At 45.1% G+C, this 19,950-nt stretch overlaps 1 protein-coding gene across 4 annotated transcripts in view; it reads left to right on the forward strand.

The window, feature by feature from the left end:
• The window catches only part of KCNIP2 (potassium voltage-gated channel interacting protein 2), a 494,922-nt gene that overhangs the window by 413,544 nt on the left and 61,428 nt on the right, over positions 1–19,950 (forward strand). The window contains exon 1 of one of the 4 annotated variants that reach the window (XM_069754063.1): positions 9,829–10,039. The exons of 2 other annotated variants lie outside the window; for them this stretch is intronic. In XM_069754063.1, the coding sequence (XP_069610164.1) occupies positions 9,912–10,039 (128 nt within the window). In that variant the 5' untranslated portion in view covers positions 9,829–9,911. Of the gene's footprint in view, positions 1–9,828; positions 10,040–19,950 lie in introns of those variants that run through there. One more of the 4 variants, XM_069754065.1, reaches the window with a different exon arrangement.

Genomic DNA, 19,950 nt, shown 5'->3' on the forward strand with positions numbered 1-19,950 from the left:
TGACGCAGACCCTCTACAACTGATGCAGGCCCTCTTCAACTGACGTAGACCCTCTACAACTGATGCAGGCCCTCTTCAGCTGACACAGACCCTCTACAACTGACGTAGACCCTCTACAACTGATGCAGGCCCTCTGCAACTGATGCAGGCTCTCTGCAACTGATACAGGCCCTCTACAACTGACGCAGACCTTCAACAACTGACGCAGACCCTGTACAACTGATACAGGCCCTCTGCAATTGACAGACCCTCTACAACTGACGTAGACCCTCTACAACTGATGCAGGCCCTCTGCAACTGATGCAGGCTCTCTGCAACTGATACAGGCCCTCTATAACGGACGCAGACCCTCTACAACTGATACAGGCCCTCTGCAACTGACACAGACCCTCTACAACTGATGCAGGCCCTCTGCAACTGACGCAGACCTTCTACAACTGATGCAGGCCCTCTTCAACTGACGCAGACCCTCTACAACTGATGCAGGCCCTCTTCAACTGACGTAGACCCTCTATAACTGATGCAGGCCCTCTTCAACTGACACAGGCCCTCCGCAACTGACAGACCCTCTACAACTGACATGCATTCTGCAAATGACACAGTCCCATTACAAATGACAGGCGCCTCCTTCAACTGACATGGGCCTTCTACAATTGACACAGGCCCACTGCACCTGATACAGCCCTTCGGCTATAGATACATCTGATGCATCTGTAGTTACATCGAGTTATTCGGCCACTTCTGGGGAAAGGGTGTGAGCAGGTTGCGAGACGCAGTGACGGACAGGAGGCAGAGCAAGGGTTAACAATTTTACTTTCACAGGGAGATATTCCACACAGGGAGGCAAACAGTTAAACGGGGAAATAAACAGTTAAATGGCAGAATGAACGGGTCAATGGCAAAAAGATATACAGGGTTGAAAAACAGTAGATTCAGTAACGGCAGTTCCTTTGTACACTTGTGTCAGAAGTTTCACTGACTGTAGATGCTGCTTGAAAGTCAGTATCGCCGACAACAGCTGGCGCGGTGCTTGTCCAAGAAGGTCCTGCTGATAACGGCGGTCTGTCTTCTGGCGGCAGTGGTCGGTGTCCGGTACCTTCCACTGAGCCCCTAGTCCATATACTGCAGTGGCTGACAAGGGTGCGGCCCACGGTGCTATACGAGCCCAACGTGGCTCGGCGAATATACACTGGCAGAATCACTCTCTGCCAGCTACCGGGCGCGCTGCACTTTTCTCTCTATGCTGCGCGCTGCCTGTTCCCGCCAAGACTGAAGCGCCGACAACCACTGGCGCGCTGCTTCTCCGGCGGGGTCCTGCAGACCACGGTCCGACAACAAGGGCAGCAGCGAACACTCCTGAACTCTGCCCTGGCTCTCATGCTGGCGTGCGGCACTTAGGTGAACAGGGCTCCCAGCTCTTTCCTTATTAGGCTACGTTCACATTTGCGTTGTGCGGTGCGCAAACCAAAACGCATGCAAAACGCATTGTTTTGTGACGCATGCGTCCTTTTTTGGCATGATTTTGGATGCAAAAACAATGCAACTTGAGGCGACCTCTGCACCCTGACGCGTGCGCCAAAAAAGACGCATGCGTCACAAAACGCAATGAAACGCATGTCCATGCGCCCCCATGTTAAATATAGGGGCGCATGACGCATGCGTCGCCGCGGCTGCGCCCGACGCAGCCCGGCAGAACGCAAATGTGAACGTAGCCTTACTGTGGGGAGCTCCAGCAGCGTCCCGGCATTGGATCGGCCCCGTTTCACTGCGGCCCTTGGATCTCCCTGCCTCTGTCACCGCTGGCGGGAAACCGTCCAACGCTGTGCGCGCTTTCACTTGTAACCGCTCCCCCCACCTTCCAGGTCAGAGCCCCGGTCCGGCACTTTTTGCCTTCCCCCGGGAAATAGGGATGCAGCCTCAGCAGTTTCGGACCTGGCTCAATGCAGGTACTTGCAGCCTGGTCTTCCTCCTTACATGGGCACTAAGCAGTTTGGGCCCAGGACCTGATAATTACTCTTCTGCTGCCGCCTTCTGCTTCATTACTGATGTGTGAACAGACATGTATGAAATTCCGTTTGCAGATTTGTAGTTTATTAATTTCACTAACGAGGTTTAACTCCACAATTCCCAAAGCCAGAATCTGGTATTAAGCCTTGGATAGACACTTTTATCTAGCGGATTTCATTAGAAAGGATGCTCGATGCGCACATTGTGGATACACAGTCTTCTGCTTGTGGTCTTCAGTGATGAACTATAAGACTTTCTGGACTATTGGATGCCAGATTAAAGGAGGAGTAAAGTTTACTGCGTTTCCTATGTCCTCAAGGTTTAGTCTGGTTCCTCAGGGGAGGGGAATCCTGTACATGATCCCACCCCTTATTATCAATGGACCAATCACAGCTTGGGCTGTCACTATGAATGTGCTTCATGCTTTGATGACCTGGAGGAAGAATAGAGGAAAGTGCTTTCCTGGCCGCCTCTCTCCGCTCACCCCCATTACATCCTGGTCCTGACCGTAATCTAATGACAGCTGCCCCCCAGTCGTTTCGTTGAATCTCCATTCTAGGAACAGCGACTGCTGTCTTCTGATTACAGGGATACGTTTTCTTCCTGTATTATTTACCGACATTGACAAGAGCATCTGCTGTGAACAACACGACTTCTACTGTTTCCAGATGTAAATGAAACATTTAACTAGAGAGCGGGTGGCGGGCCGAGCTCCGGTGTCTGCGCTGCCTGGCGCACGAAGATGTATTGCTGCAGTCATCCAAGTCATTGAGGAACACATGAGGCTAATAAATGAGGATTACCAAAAGATTTACATTTATGACAGTTTTAAAATGTAATTTTTGTTTAAATATCCCTATGACAACACTTCCGGATGAATAAAGCAGTAGTGCACATATTGACCACTACTCCGTTCACCTATCTGGATCCATAGGAGAGAAGGTGTACCTGCTTGATTTAAACAGAATATACAGCAAAAGCCAGCTCACCGATCATTGCAAGAAGCCCGGAACTTCGTCCTGACAAGACGCAGTAGGATTCCATAAACGAAAAGAAAATGGTTCCAGCTTCAGTAAAATCATGAACATTTATTCCAACTTTTAAAATGGAGAAACAACTCCTGGGACAGCACCATAGCACATGCGAGGTAGGCTATGCGTTTCGACCGACACAGTGGTCTTTATCACAGCTGTGTCGGTCGAAACGCGTAGCCTACCTCGCATGTGCTATGGTGCTGTCCCAGGAGTTGTTTCTCCATTTTAAAAGTTGGAATAAATGTTCATGATTTTACTGAAGCTGGAACCATTTTCTTTTCATTTATGGTACCTGCTTGATTACTGCTCCATGTACATCTATGGGTCCCTAGGTTTGGTAAGGCACACATGTGATTACTGCTCCATTCACCTTTATGTGTCTGCAGGAGAGGTAGTGTGCATACATGATTACCGCTCCATACACTTCTATGGATCTGCAGGAGAGGTAGTGTGCAAACATGATTACCGCTCCATACACTTCTATGGATCTGCAGGAGAGGTAGTGTGCATACATGATTACCGCTCCATACACTTCTATGGATCTGCAGGAGAGGTAGTGTGCATACATGATTACCGCTCCATACACTTCTATGGATCTGCAGGAGAGGTAGTGTGCATACATGATTACCGCTCCATACACTTCTATGGATCTGCAGGAGAGGTAGTGTGCATACATGATTACCGCTCCATACACTTCTATGGATCTGCAGGAGAGGTAGTGTGCATACATGATTACCGCTCCATACACTTCTATGGATCTGCAGGAGAGGTAGTGTGCATACATGATTACCGCTCCATACACTTCTATGGATCTGCAGGAGAGGTAGTGTGCAAACATGATTACCGCTCCATACACTTCTATGGATCTGCAGGAGAGGTAGTGTGCATACATGATTACCGCTCCATACACTTCTATGGATCTGCAGGAGAGGTAGTGTGCAAACATGATTACTGCTCCATTCACTTCTATGGGTCTCTAGGTGAGGAAAGGTGCATGTGTGATTACTGCTTCGTTAACTTCTATAGGTCTGAAGGAGAGGTAGTGTGTGTAAATGATTATTGCACCTTTCACTTCTATGGGTCTGTAGGACAAGTAGTGTGCATATATGATAACTGCTCTATTCACTTCTATGGATCAGTAGAGGAGAAGTATGTGTATATGATAACTGCTCTATTCACTTCTATGGATCAGTAGAGGAGAAGTATGTGTATGTGATTACTGCTCTATTCACTTCTATGGATCTGTAAGAGATGATGTGTGCTTATGTGTATATTGCTCCATTCACTTCTATGGATTTGTAAAGGAGATAGTATGCACGTTATTACTGCTCCATTCACTTCTATGGGGCTGTAGGAGAGGTTGTGTGGACTTTTTTTGTTGCTCCATTCACTTCTCAGGGTCTAAAATATACTGTAGGTTGTGAACCTACATGATAACTTCTCCATTCACTTCTAAGGGTCTGAAGTAGAGGATATGTGCATATGTGATAACTGCTCCGGGATTCACCACTTCCATAGACACGCATGTGCACCAACGCTTCACACAGAGGACACAGGACCCTCCTTCTCAGCATTGGTGGTGGTCCCAGTAGTGAGCCTGCCCCCGCTGTTTGTGAGGAGACCCTTTTATAGTAAGGCTCCGTTTCATTACTACACTGTGTTACGCTTAGTGCGGGGCTGGAGGAGGTGGACAGCATACAGAAGTAAATCCCTGTGTTATGTGCGGCCCCCTCCTGCTCGGCACTAAGTGCCTATGTAATCCAGGAGGTATCTCACTTTTCACACTGGAAACTGAGCCCTCACTATAGTCTAACCTTTCCTGACAGTTTTTGGCTGCGCACATGGGGGTGCAGGGTCGGCCCTCAATATCATCAAAGGGAAAAAGAAAATTGTAACAACTGTATTACAAACCTGGAAGCAGATCCAGCCGGATCCCAGAAGATGGGGCAGCTCCTCCGCACTCCTCCCTCTCACAGCAGAGCAATCACAGCAGATACAGGGGTTTCTCACAAAATTAGAATATCATCAAAAAGTTCATTTATTTCCTTTTAATACAAAAAGTGAATCTCATATATTCTATAGAGTCATTACACACAGAGTGATCTATTTCACGTGTTTATTTCTGTTAATGTTGATAATTATGGCTTACAGCCAATGAAAACCAAAAGTCATTATCTCAGTAAATTAGAATACTTTAGAACACCAGCTTGAAAAATGATTTTAACCCCTTCATGACCTCGGGATTTTTCGTTTTTCCGTGTTCGTTTTTCACTCCCCTCCTTCCCAGAGCCATAACTTTTTTATTTTTCCGTCAATTTGGCCATGTGAGGGCTTATTTTTTGCGGGACGAGTTGTACTTTTGAACGACATCATTGGTTTTAGCATGTCGTGTACTAGAAAACGGGAAAAAAATTCCAAGTGCGGTGAAATTGCAAAAAAAGTGCAATCCCACACTTGTTTTTTGTTTGGCTTTTCTGCTAGGTTCACTAAATGCTAAAAATGACCTGCCATTATGATTCTCCAGGTCAGTACGAGTTCATAGACACCTAACATGACTAGGTTATTTTTTATCTAAGTGGTGAAAAAAAATTCCAAACTTTGCTAAAAAAAAAAAAAAAAAATTGTGCCATTTTCCGATACCCGTAGCGTCTCCATTTTTCGTGATCTGGGGTCGGTTGAGGGCTTATTTTTTGCGTGCCGAGATGACGTTTTTAATGATAGCATTTCGGTGCAGATACGTTCTTTTGATCGCCCGTTATTGCATTTTAATGCAATGTTGCGGCGACCAAAAAAACGTAATTCTGGCGTTTTGAATTTTTTTCCCGCTACGCTGTTTAGCGATCAGGTTAATGCTTTTTTTTAGTTGATAGATCGGGCGACTCTGAGCGCGGAGATACCAAATATGCGTAGATTTTATATTTTTTTTATTGATTTATTTTGATTGGGGCGAAAGGGGGGTGATTTAAACTTTTATATTTTTTTTATTTTTTTAACATTTTTTTCAACTTTTTTTTTTAACTTTTGCCATGCTTCAATAGCCTCCATGGGAGGCTAGAAGCAGGCACAACGCGATCGCCTCTGCTACATAGCAGCGATCTGCTGATCGCTGCTATGTAGCAGAAATGGAGGTGTGCTGTGAGCGCCGACCACAGGGTGGCGCTCACAGCCACCGGTGATCAGTAACCATAGAGGTCTCAAGGACCTCTATGGTTACAATGGAGACGCATCGCCGACCCCCGATCATGTGACGGGGGTCGGCGATAACGTAATTTCCGGCCGCCCGGCCGGATGCGGTAGTTAAATGCCGCTGTCTGCGTTTGACAGCGGCATTTAACTAGTTAATAGGTGCGGGCAGATCGCGATTCTGCCCGCGCCTATTACGGGCACATGTCAGCTGTTCAAAACAGCTGACATGTCCCGGCTTTGGTGCGGGCTCACCGCGGAGCCCTGCATCAAAGCAGGGGATCTGACCTCGGACGTACTATCCCGTCCGAGGTCAGATAGGGGTTAAGATCCGAAATATTGGCCTACTGAAATGTATGTTCAGCAAATGCACCCAATACTTGGTCGGGCTCCTTTTGCATCAATTATTGCATCAATGCAGAGTGGCATGGAGGCGATCAGCCTGTGGCACTGCTGAGGGGTTATGGAAGCCCAGGTTGCTTTGATAGCAGCCTTCAGCTCCTCTGCATTGTTGGGTCTGGTGTCTCATCTTCCTCTTGACAATACTCTATAGATTCCCAATGGGGTTAAGGTCAGGCGAGTTTGCTGCCAATCAAGCCCAGTGATACTGTTGTGTGTAAACCAGGTATTGGTACTTTTGACAGTGTGGACAGGGGCCAAGCCCTTCTGGAGAATGACATTTCCATCTCCATAAAGCTTGTCGGCAGAGGGAACCATAAAGTGCTCTAAAATTTCCTGGTAGACGGCTGCGCTGACTTTGGTCTTGATAAAACACAGTGGACCTACACCAGCAGATGACATGGCTCCCCAAACCATCAATGATTGTGGAGACTTCACACTAGACCTCCAGCAGCTTGGATTGTGGCCTCTCCACTCTTCCTCCAGACTCTGACTCTGGGATCTTGGTTTCCAAATGAAATGCAAAATTTACTTTCATCTGAACACAACACCTTGGACCACTGACCACAGTCCAGTTCTTTTTCTCCGTGGCCCAGGTAAGACACTTCTGGCGTTGTCTAATGGTCATGAGTGGCTTGACACAAGGAATGTGACACTTGTAGCCCATGTCCTGGATACGTCTGTGTGTGGTGAAGCAATGACTCCAGCAGCAGTCCACTCCTTGTAAATCTCACCCACATTTTCTGAATGGCCTTTTCTTAACAATCCTTTCCAGGCTGCGGTTATCCCGGTTGCTTGTGCTCCTTTTTCTACCACACATTTTCCTTCCACTCAACGTTCCATTAATATTCTTGGATACAGCACTAGGTGAACAGCCGGCTTCTTTAGCAATGACCTTTTGTGGCTTCCCCTCCTTGTGGAGTGTGTCAGTGACGCCTTCTGGACATCTGTCAGGTCAGCAGTCTTCCCCATGATTGTGGAGCTACTGAAACAGACTAATGGACCTTTTTAGGCCGGTTTCACACGTCAGTGGCTCCGGTACGTGAGGTGACAGTTTCCTCAATTACCGGCTTTTGCTTTCTCCTTCCTAAACCCGACATGATATGAGACATGGTTACATACAGTAAACCATCTCATATCCCCATTTTTTTTTGCATATTCCACACTACTAATGTTAGTAGTGTGTATATGAAAAATTTGGGCTCTGTAGCTATTGAATTAAAGGGTTAAATCGCGAAAAAAATTGGCGTTGGCTCCCGTGCAATTTTCTCCGCCAGAGCAGTAAAGCCAGTGACTGAGGGCAGATAATAACAGCCTGGAGAGGGTCCACGGTTATTGCCCCCCCCCCTGGCTAAAAACACCTGCCCCCAGCCACCCCAGAAAAGGCACATCTGGAAGATGCGCCTATTCTGGCACTTGGCCACTCTCTTCCTATTCCCGTGTAGAGGTGGGATATGGGGTAATGAAGGGTTAATGCCACCTTGCTATTGTAAGGTGACATTAAGCCAGATTAATAATGGAGAGGCGTCAATTGTGACACCTATCCATTATTAATCCAATAGTCTGAAATGGTTAAAAAAAACACACACACATTATTACAAAGCATTTTAATGAAATAAATACACAGGTTGTTGTAATATTTTATTATAATGGTAATCCACCTGAAGACCCTTGTCACCTGGAACAAATGTAAAAAAAGCAAACAACAATATTCCATACCTTCCGACGATCAGTCACGTCCCACGCTGTAAATCCATCTGAAAGGGTTAACTAATTTTACAAGCAGAAGCCTGCTAATGCAGGCGCCCCTGCCTGTAAAAACCCGGCGAATGCATGGAATGTAGGTGAATGACCTGCAGTTACCTCGAGTTGTGGTGATGCGCCCTCTGCTGGATGTCCTCATATGAACTCGAGCCTGGGAAAATATTGGGAAATACGGTGACAAATGCAGCATGCTGCGATTTTCTACGGCCGTAGAAGACCGTATAATACGGATCAGTAAAATACAGCTGATAGGAGCTGGGCCATAGAGAATCATTGTACCGTATGCAATCCGTATTTTCAGCACCTGTCATACGTCCGTAAAACTCGCTAGTGTGAGGCCGGCCTAAATCAGACAAGCACAAACATCATGTGCACAATTATCCCTGTACAACCACATCATGAACAAGTCAGTCCCACTACTAGGAATACTTGCACCCTCCCGGGCTCATCTCCAATGAGCGCAATTTAGAAGTTCCCATGCTCGGACCATCAGTTATACTCTGCCCACGAGCAACACTAAGCTCTGTCCGCGTTCAACCCACACTGCAAGATTGTGTTTCCTTTCCTGGGACAAATACATGTGGGACACAGGTCAGGGCCCTAATATAGATGTGGGCCCCCTTATTCCCTTCTGGGCCCCTGTGCAGTTGCACCACCAGTTCATCAACACCTGTTTCGTAACGTCAAAAAGTTTCAAATTTCAAATAAAGGTGTAATTGTGCGGTGCTTTGGCGCAAAACTGCAGCTGTGCAGCCACGAGCAAAACCGACCCCAAAAATCCCTCCTGTTATGAATCTCTTCCCTTGTATCAAAGTAAAAGTTTAATGGGAAACTGTTCAGAGAGATTTACAAAGCAAAAAATACGGCAAAATTCTGGATCGAATTGCACCAAGAAAAAAAAAGAGGCATTATAAAATGTGGCAGATTTATTTAGTGCATGTGCTGGACAAAATATCGGTGCAAAGTCATCCAGCAAATAGAAGTGACAAGATCCGTCAGATCTACAGCGTGCGCCCCTGTTATATACTTATTGCAGATCCCACCGTCTCATCGACTTTAGGGTAAGTTCACACTGGGAGTTTTTGCAGCGTTTTTTTTTTTTCTGCAGCAAAACCTGATCTCTTGGCAGGAAAGAAGCTGCAGAAAAAAAGCAAGTTTTCCTTGGTTTTTCTTGCGTTTTTTTATGCGTTTTTTGCTATAGTTTTGGCATGCTAGATGTTTCTCTTGTGCATACTGATAAAGTTTAGCGTTGACACAGTGGCGTAGGAAGGGGAGTGCGGGGGGGGGGGGGGCGGGCCGCCCCGGGCGGCACAATGTGGGGGCGGCTATCAGCACGGCTGCGCGCACTCATTCTCTGCTCCTTCCTCCCAGCATTATGAGGACTGGAGCAGAGCGCTGGCTGCAGTGTAGCAGGGGCACACAGTCACACACACTGCCTGCAGTCAGCAGCAGAAGCTCCGATCCCGCCCCTCCAGCAGCGTCACAGCTCTCACAATGTGAAGAGCCATGGAGGGGCGGGGCTAAATGTCGGGGGCGGAGCCACGGACAAGCAGGAAGAAGAGGCAGAAGGAATTAGGAAATATGAAAATCAGAGCGGGAGACAGAAAAGATGTGAGAACAGAGACAGAAAACAACAGAGAGGCAAGACACAGGTGAGAAGTATATATGTATATATATATATATATATATATATATATATATATTACATCATTGTCTAAGGGTCACACTTCCGTCTTTCTGTCTGTCCTTCTGTCTTTCTTTCTTTCACGGATATTCATTGGTCGCGGCCTCTGTCTGTCGTCGCTGATTGGTCTCGGCAGCTGCCTGTCATGGCTGCTGTGACCAATCAGCGACTGGCACAGTCCGATTAGTCCCTCCGCTGCAGTCAGTGCCCAGCGCCTGCTCTATACTCCCCACAATCAGCGCCCGCTCCATAATCCCCTCCAGTCACCACTCACACAGGGTTAATAGCAGCGGTAACGGGCCGCGGTGTAACGCACTCCGTTACCGCTGCTATTAACCCTGTGTGTCCCCAACTATTTACTATTGATGCTGCCTATGCAGCATCAATAGTAAAAATATGTCATGTTAAAAACAATAAAAAAATGAAAAAACCTGCTATACTCACCCTCCATCGCCTTTCCCGCTCCTCGCAACGCTCCAGTGCCCGCTCCATGCAAGCGGCAGCTTCCGGTGCCAAGAATGGTATGTGAGAAGGACCTGACATGACGTCACGGTCATGTGACCGCAACGTCATCACAGGTCCTGCGCTCATACCAACCCTGGGACTGGAAGCTGCCTCATGCGATACAGGGCCAGAATTCATCGGAGGGTGAGTATATGTTTATTTTTTATTTTAAGTCTGTATACTACGTGGCTCTGTGCTGTATACTCCATCACTGGGCAATATACTACGTGGCTGGGCAATATGCTACGTGGGCTGTGCAATATACTACATGGCTGTGTTATATACTACGTGGCTGGGCAATATGCTACGTGGGCTGTGCAATATACTACATGGCTGTGTTATATACTACGTGGCTGTGTTATATACTACGTGGCTGTGCTATACGCTATGTGGGCTGTGCTATATACTGCGTGGGCTGTGTTATACACTACGTGGCTGTGCTATATGCTACGTGGGCTGTGTTATATGCTATGTGGCTATGCTATATTTCTCTGCTGTATCTGCATCATGAATCATGCTATGTGTTAAAGGGGGGGCCCACTGAGACTCTTTCGCCCGGGGCCCTCTAAAACCGCGGCCGGCGCTGCAGCTGTTTAACGCTATTGACGTGCGGGCCCGCGCCCGTACGTCAATAGTTAACAACAGCCACCAGCCATTTGGAGGCTGGCAGCTGAAGTCGGCCGCAGCGCACACGTCGACGGCTTCTGACCTCATTGTCAGTCGCCGGCGAGTGCACGCTTCAGCTGCGTGGAGAGAGCAGGAGCGCGGTCAGGTAAGCAGAACTTTTTTTTTTTTTTTTGCAGACCCTATCATGTGTGCTGCCCTATTTTTGGTAACCTTTGTGTGTATTCAGCTTTTTTTTTTTCACCTCCCATTTAAGTCAATGGGTGAAAAAAGCTGTAAAAACGCTGGAAGAAGCGACATTCTCCTTTGTGCAAAAAAAAAAAACCATGCAAAGCACAAAATCCTGATAACAAAAAAAAAACTGTGTTCTGAAATCTCATAGACTTTGCTGGTACTGTAAAACGCAGCTGAAAATTTGCATAAAAAAGCCGCCTAGTGTGAATTTAGTCTGAAGGTCTGGATTTAGGAGAATATTAACGACTGCCCCCCCGTTGTGTCACGGTGATGCCGGTGAGAGCCTTTGTGGTCGACCCCCTGATTTACAATGAAGGTCTCTGCGTCTACAACATCTGCAGTGATTAAAAAAAAAACAAACCAGCGTCCATTACCTCCACCGTCCCTGCCGCAGCGAGCGCCGGAGCCGTCTGTGACTTGACTGCAGGATTCGCTGCTGCTGTAGGACAGATCCGTCTGCATAAATCCCAACACACAGTCCGCTGAAATCCCCAGAATCGCTCCTCCGGAATGGCGTTCATCCCTCAGACGGCCGGCTGCATGCTGAAGTCAGTGAAAGTGCTGATTCCCATAACATTCAGGAGGAAGAAGAGTAAGTTTACCGTCTCTGATCAATTCTTATATCATCAGCTCAGAAATAACCACTTACTACCGACACTGCACAGATGTAGCAGAGCTGGAGTTGTCAGATGCAACAAAGCTAGGGTTGTCAGATGGCTTTGATCTGAAGTTGTTATAAATATTAACCCCTTCCTGTTGCGGCCCTTTTTCATTTTTGCGTTTTCGTTTTTCGCCCCCCCCCCCCCTTCCTTCCCAGAGCCATAACTTTTTTTTTTATTTTTCCGTCAATATGGCCATGTGAGGGCTTATTTTTTGCGGGACGAGTTGTACTTTTGAACGACACCGTTGGTTTTACCATGTCTTGTACTAGAAAACGGGAAAAAATTCCAAGTGTGGTGAAATTGTAAAAAAAAGTGCAATCCCACACTTGTTTTTTGTTTGGATTTTTTTTGTAGCTTCACTAAATGCTAATACCGACCTGATATTATGATTCTCCAGGTCATTACGAGTTCATAGACACCAAACATGTCTAGGTTCTTTTTTATCTAAGTGGTGAAAAAAATTTCAAAACTTTGTTAAAAAAAACAAAGCGCCATTTTCCGATACCCGTAGCGTCTCCATTTTTCGTGATCTGGGGTCGGGTGAGGGCTTATATTTTGCGTGCCGAGCTGACGTTTTTAATGATGCCACATTTGTGCAGATACGTTCTTTTGATCGTCCGTTATTGCATTTTAATGCGATGTCACGGCGACCAAAAAAAACATAATTCTGGCGTTTTGAATTTTTTTTCTCTCTAGCGATCAGGTTAATGCTTTTTTTGATTGATAGATCGGGCGATTCTGAATGCGGCGATACCAAATACGTGTAGGTTTTTTTTTTTTAATTGTTTTATTTAGGATGGGGCGAAAGGGGGGTGATTTAAACGTTTATATTTTTTTTAATTTTTTTCATATTTTTAAAAACATTTTTTTTTAAACTTGTGCCATGCTTCAATAGCCTCCATGGGAGACTAGACGCTGGCACCACTCGGATCGGCTCAGCTACATAGCAGCGATCATCAGATCGCTGCTATGTAGCTGAAATGCAGGTGTGCTATGAGCGCTGACCACAGGGGGGCGCTCACAGCAGGCCTGCATCAGTAACCATAGAGGTCTCAAAGACCTCTATGGTTACTGTCCTGACACATCGCCGACCCAAGATCATGTGACGGGGGCGGTGATGCGCTCATTTCCGGCCGCGCGGCCGGAAGCGGTAGTTAAATGCCGCTGTCAACGTTTGATAGCAGCATTTAACAGGTTAATAGCGGCGGGTGAATCGCGATTTCACCCGTCGCTATTGCGCGCACATGTCAGCTGTACAAAACAGCTGACATGTCGCGACTGATGTGGGCTCAGCGCGGAGCCCACATCAAAGGGGGAGACACGGCATGCGCCGTACTAGTACGGCGCATGTCGTGAAGGGGTTAAATGTAGGATGTCAGATGTAACAGAGGAAGGAAAGCTGAGGTTGTCAGAGCAAAGGTGAGGTTGTCAGAAGTAGTTAAGCTCAGGTTATCGTATGTGGATGGGGTTGTCAGAAGCAGTAAGGAAGTCGGATGTAGCAGAGCTGAGGTTGTCAGATATTGTCCTCCTAACACTGTCAGAGCAAAGGTGAGGTTGTCAGAAGTAGGTAAGTTTAGGTTATCATATGCGGAGGATGAACTGCGGTTGTCAGATCTAGAAGCAGTAAGGTAGTCGGATGTAGCAGAGCTGAGGTTGTCAGATATGTCCTCCTAAGACTGTGAGGTTGTCAGATGTAGCAGAGCTGCGGTTATCATGTACCGATGAGCTGGAGTTTCAGATATAAAGGGGAGCGATAGTAGTGACAGAGGGTGTCAGACAGAGCAGAATGGTGTCAAGTAAAAAAAAAAGGGGTTGTTAAATCTCGCAGAGCTGAGGATGTGAAATTTAGATGTGAGGCTTGTAAGCTGCAGAGCTGAAGGTGTAAAATGCAGCAGAGCTCAGGCTGTCACCTGCAATGACCCCATAATGTAGATCAAATCTTCACTGTTTTTTTAAGGTGGCCAGATACCAGTGGCGTAACTAGAGCCTGATGGGCCCCGGTGCAAGATTGGGCCTGAGTCCACCCTGAATTATATGTATATATGTCCCTCATCCTGGCTCCATCCTGGTATATATATATCCCCTGTTCTGACGTTGTTCTTTAATGTAAACCCCCCCCCCAAAAAAAAATGGTATATTAACCAGGGGCGCACATATAAGTCATGGGGCTCTATAAAAGAAATATAATGCACAGCCCATAGTCCTCCCTATAACATAATGCACCCTATAGTCCTTCATACAGTATAATGCACCCCCCATAGTCCTCCATACAGTATAATGCACTCCTCATAATACTCCAATTAGTATAATGCACCCCCATAGTCCCTCATACAGTATAGTGCACCCCCATAGTCCTCCATATAGTATAAAGCACCCCATAGTCCTCTATATAATGCACCCCATAGTCCTCCATATATAATGCACAACTCATAGCCCTCCATATAGTATAATGCATCACAGTCCTCCATATAATAAAATGTACCGTTCCATAGTCCTCCATAATGCACTCCCATATTCCTCTATATAGTATAATGCACCTCTATATATACTGAACCCCCCATAGGTCTCCATATTAGTATAATACACAGCCTGTATCCTCCATATATTATAATGCAAAGCCGATAGTCTTCCATATAGTATAATGCACCTCTGTATTAGTATAATACACAGCCCATAGTCCTCCACACACAATATAATGCTTCACCATAGTCCTCCATACATTATAATGCACTCCCCATAGTCCTCCATACAGTATAATGCACTCCCCATAGTACTTCATATGATATAATGCACAGCCCATAGTCCTCCATACAGTATAATGCACTCCACATAGTCCTTCATATGATATAATGCACTCCCCATAGTCCTCCATACAGTATAATGCACAGCCCATAGTACTTCATATGATATAATGCACCCCATAGTCCTCCATACAGTATTTGTGCACAGCCCATAGTCCTCCATACAGTATAATGCACAGCCCATAGTCCTTCATATGATATAATGCACCCCATAGTCCTCCATACAGCATAATGCACAGCCCATAGTACTTCATATGATATAATGCACCCCATAGTCCTCCATACACTATTTGTGCACAGCCCATAGTCCTCCATACAGTATAATGCACAGCCCATAGTCCTTCATATGATATAATGCACCCCATAGTCCTCCATACAGCATAATGTACAGCCCATAGTACTTCATATGATATAATGCACCCCATAGTCCTCCATACAGTATTTGTGCACAGCCCACAGTCCTCCATACAGTATAATGCACCCCACAGTCCTCCATACAGTATAATGCACTCCCCATAGTCCTTCATATGATATGATGCACTCCCCACAGTCCTCCATACAGTATAATGCACAGCCCATAGTACTTCATACGATATAATGCACCCCACAGTCCTCCATACAGTATAATGCACCCCATAGTCCTCCATACAGTATAATGCACCCCCATAGTCCTCCATACAGTATTTGTGCACAGCCCATAGTCCTCCATACAGTATAAAGCACTCCCATAGTCCTCCATACAGTATTTGTGCACAGCCCACAGTCCTCCATACAGTATAATGCACCCCCATAGTCCTCCATACAGTATTTGTGCACAGCCCACAGTCCTCCATACAGTATAATGCACTCCCAATAGTCAACCATGTAGTAGTATGTCCACCATGTACCCTCTAATTTTCCCATTCGCTCCTTCACCGGGCAGCATCCTCTGACTTCAGCATGCAAGTGGCGGGAGCGCGTAATGTCACTGCCTTGCGCCCCCAGTTACGTGCACACCAGCATCAGCTACTTGCCGATTGTCCAGCAGCGTGTTCTGCTGCACAACGACCTGAAAGGTCTGAGCACAAATCTAGCTGAAGTATTTGCTGGTGGCGGCCGGCCCCTCACCCTCCGGGCACGGCTGTATTGGCGACAGCAGTTGTAGTTGGTGGTCACTTAATAGCCCGTTTAGATTGGAATAATCGCGCTATCCGTGCGCACAGAACACTCTTGGCAGCACATGTTCTCGGCAGCACGTGTTCAGTTTGCACAGGGCAATGAACCATTCTATACAAACGGTAGAAGAGATTGATTTACCGCTCATTGAAATTCTGCTCGGCAGGTCACTATACGCTGCAGATTTTCTCCGCAGTGTGAGGATGAGATTTTGTAAAACTGCAGTCTTCCCTACGGGACGTTACCCGTAATCATTTCACTGCACAATATAGACGTAGTGTAACCTAGGATGTCAGATGTAGCAGAGCTGAGGTTGTCAGAAGAACTGACTGTCGCTTTTAGCATAGAATTACAGATTCATATATTATAACAGTTAAGTTCTAATTTACATTACTTGTTTTGGTAAATTATAGTAGGACCTTTTAGGTGTGTTTGTGTCTCCAGAGGTGCTGATAACAGAGAACAATTGCTTTTATTCTCCTGCAGAGCCAATACTTTGGGTTTAATCTCTAGCGCCTATCTTCTATTCTGATGTAATAACATTACTGCAAATAACTATATTAATCTAGGAGAACTTGTCAGAGCATGCTGAGAGTTGTAGTTTCCCAGGCGATCAATGTCTTGCAGTACTTCATTCTGTATCAAGCGTCTGTGCAGGAAGTCCCTCCCCCGAAGAGCTGAACTGTAGGGGGTGAGATTTTTGATAAGGTTCGTGGTAAAGGTGGAGGGGAAAACAAACAGTTAGTGCTTTGCTTTGGGGATTTCTGCCACTGATTAGATATTACAAAAAAAAACCCCAGTGAATATTGACATAATTTATATCAAAACCGGACATTGCTACACTTCAGATGCTGTATTTTGTGTATTTTCTTGTATGCTATAGTCCTACATCCTACAAATCAGTCAGCGCTCTGACATCTCTCCCTCTCTGCATTCCCCCTATATTCTCTATAGAGGTAACAGCAGAGAAAGGAGAGAGGGGGCAAAGCATTCAAGGTATTAGAGATGGCAGCTTACTCAAGCCATAGGTAGGGAGGCAAGCACATGAGTTTTTGTGATCTGTAGGAGGGTAAATCATTCCAAAAATGGAGCTGTGCTTATGCATGAGCGCTAGTGGAGACAACAGCATCCCGGACACACAGATCACTGGTGGGTTCTCGCTTAGAAGGGTTTTCCATAACCAATGGGTTCCGGGCCGATTTTTTTTTTGAGGAGTGATGAGGAGGATTTAGTGGTGGGACTCATCACTCCCACTCCCTCTTCAGTACAAGTAGCACTGGGAGCTTAACCAGCCCAGCTGAGAGAGGTCGCCTCATTACAGACAGGGACACAGCCTCCGGACTGATGGGGTGGATTTCTGAGACGGATATGCACAGTGGTTAAATATGCTAAACGCTGAGTTGCTGGACAGCCGTGACCTGGACATCCCTGGTAGCGCGAGTCAGAGGTATGGTGTATTAGTAAGCGCCTAGCCGGGCAAGTCTGTTGTTTATCCGTTTATTTATTGCTTTCTGCATTTTGGGTGAAAATAAATGCACCATGTTTCCGTCTGGGTCATGGCTATGCCGCCCTACAACGTTATCATATATATCTAGGGGTTCCTCCCTGTCTAACCCTTTTAATTAAAGTAACAGTTTGGCAGATTCCAACTCCTATTAGGACACAATGTAAAAGATGATCAAGGATCATTATCTATTTTGCTGTGAACTTAAGAGATTTTTTTTTTTCAGCTCATCTAATTCTAACATGTAATTAAAAAATTCAATTACATTTCTATAAAGCAAAATGTACCATAATTTTATTGGAAAAAGCCCGGACAGCAAATGTGACCTCTCACCTGTGTATTCTGTGCTGCTGACCTGTTTCCATTGTTGACGTTGCATGATAATGTGTGTTCTCTATGTATCAATATGGAAAGAGCTGTGTAATAGAAGACAACATGCAATTTATTAATCCGTGCTCCATGTCTGTTCCGATGTCACGTTCTCTCCTCTGTGCGTATCGTCCTCTGATTCCTACTTTGTGTCTTTCCGCATATTTGTGTCCTGCCGATTCTGTGCTATTATTTTCCTGTCATTTTTCATCACCTTTTTCAAGTGCTATAAAGTTAGAATTTTAAATTTTAGAATGAAGGAAACACAATATTTTAAGAGGACTATTAAAACAGCCCTCCCCCCTAAAAAAAAAAAAAATAAAAAAAATAATTCTTAAGTGTAATTTACTGTTGAATCAATACCTATTTCATATGTCCTTATGATAGGCTCCCTATTCTTGATTCAGAACTCCCAATTTCCCTACATTGACATAGAACATTTTTCTGGCTGCCTGCAACCACCACTAGAGGGAGCTAAGTGCATACTGCGTTACTATTGAGTTCAATGGCTACGTTGTATGCAAGCAAGCTCACAAGCTCCCTCTAGTGGTAGCTGTGTGCAAACAAAATGTTATCATCTAACTCTATGCAGGGGATTTGGAGCTCTGTATCAGGGTAACAAAGCTTCAACTGCTATAAATATTTATTTAAAAAATGATCAGTACAAATTTTTGGTTGTTTTTAGATTAAACAATAATGGTCTCTAGCAATGGACTTTCCGTTCTAAGTGGATTATGTGATCATTTAGGATAGGTCCAACTCCCAGCACTCAGATACTTAAAGGGAATGTGGTGCACAACCGTTAAAAAAAAAAAAAGGCAATGGAGCCACTGGATCTCATATTGATGATCTATCCTATGGATAACATAAGTCCTGGAAAATATTTTAAAATTGAAGAAGGCTAATGTGATAAGTGGGTTTTCAGCAAAGACTTTTAGATTATGAACATATGACACAGAAGATTTTTTGGGGTCTGGCCCCTGAGAGATATAGGAACATTCAAGGTAAAAGACACTAAGAAGACAGGAATTTCTGTAGATATTCTCCTGTGTTCTACTGACCATGGATTCCTGCCTATCTAGTCTCCAGCAATAGTTGTCTTTAAGTCGTCCACTCCACTTCTAGCCCTAATATTGGGACCACCCTTGTCATATATTCCATATTCAATTTGCTCCCCCTAGTGGTAGTCTGCAGAAATGCGTATAGAAACAATGGACTCCACAATCTAAGGGTATGCGCACACTGAGTGTTTGCAGAAAATGTTTCTACACAAACATCCCGAGTGTTAACAGGAAAAATGCAGCGTAAAATATGTAAGTTTTTTGTTTGCATTTTTTTTCTCATTCATATGAATGGGTGAAAATGCTGCAAAAATGCTGAAAGAATTGACGTGAGGCTTTAAAAAAAAAAAATGCGTTGTGCAAATCTGCAAGAGAACAATAAGCAGCGTGTGCGGGAGATTTCAGAAATCTGTCACTTTGCTGTTAATGTAAAGTGCAAAAAAAAAGTGACAAAAACGCAGCATGTGAACAAACCATTTTTGTGAAACTACAAATACCAACATGCCCAGCAGCCACTTAGGATGGACACACTTACTGTCTTCACATGCTGGGAGTTGTTGTTTCACAATAGTTGTAGTGCAAAACTCAGTGAGGAAGAATTATCACTGACTTTATTAAATTGAGTATGTGAATGTTTTGACAATTGACAAAAATCAATTTCATACAATTATAGCAACGCTGCCCGAGGACAGGAGAATAAACACTACCATACTATAACACTGTCCACTATATACACCAAATTATAACTACAATAATGATGCCATAAATGAGCAATCATATAACTGATCTAACATTACTCTAATGTACAGGAATTTAACTACTATAATACTGCCACTATGTACAGGAATTTAACTACTATAATACTGCCACTATGTACAGGAATTTAACTACTATAATACTGCCACTATGTACAAGAATATAACAACTATAATACTGCTCCTATGTACAAGAATATAATTACTATA

This window comes from Ranitomeya imitator, chromosome 2 (genome assembly GCF_032444005.1).
Source record: "Ranitomeya imitator isolate aRanImi1 chromosome 2, aRanImi1.pri, whole genome shotgun sequence".
Taxonomy (NCBI): Eukaryota; Metazoa; Chordata; class Amphibia; order Anura; family Dendrobatidae; genus Ranitomeya; species Ranitomeya imitator.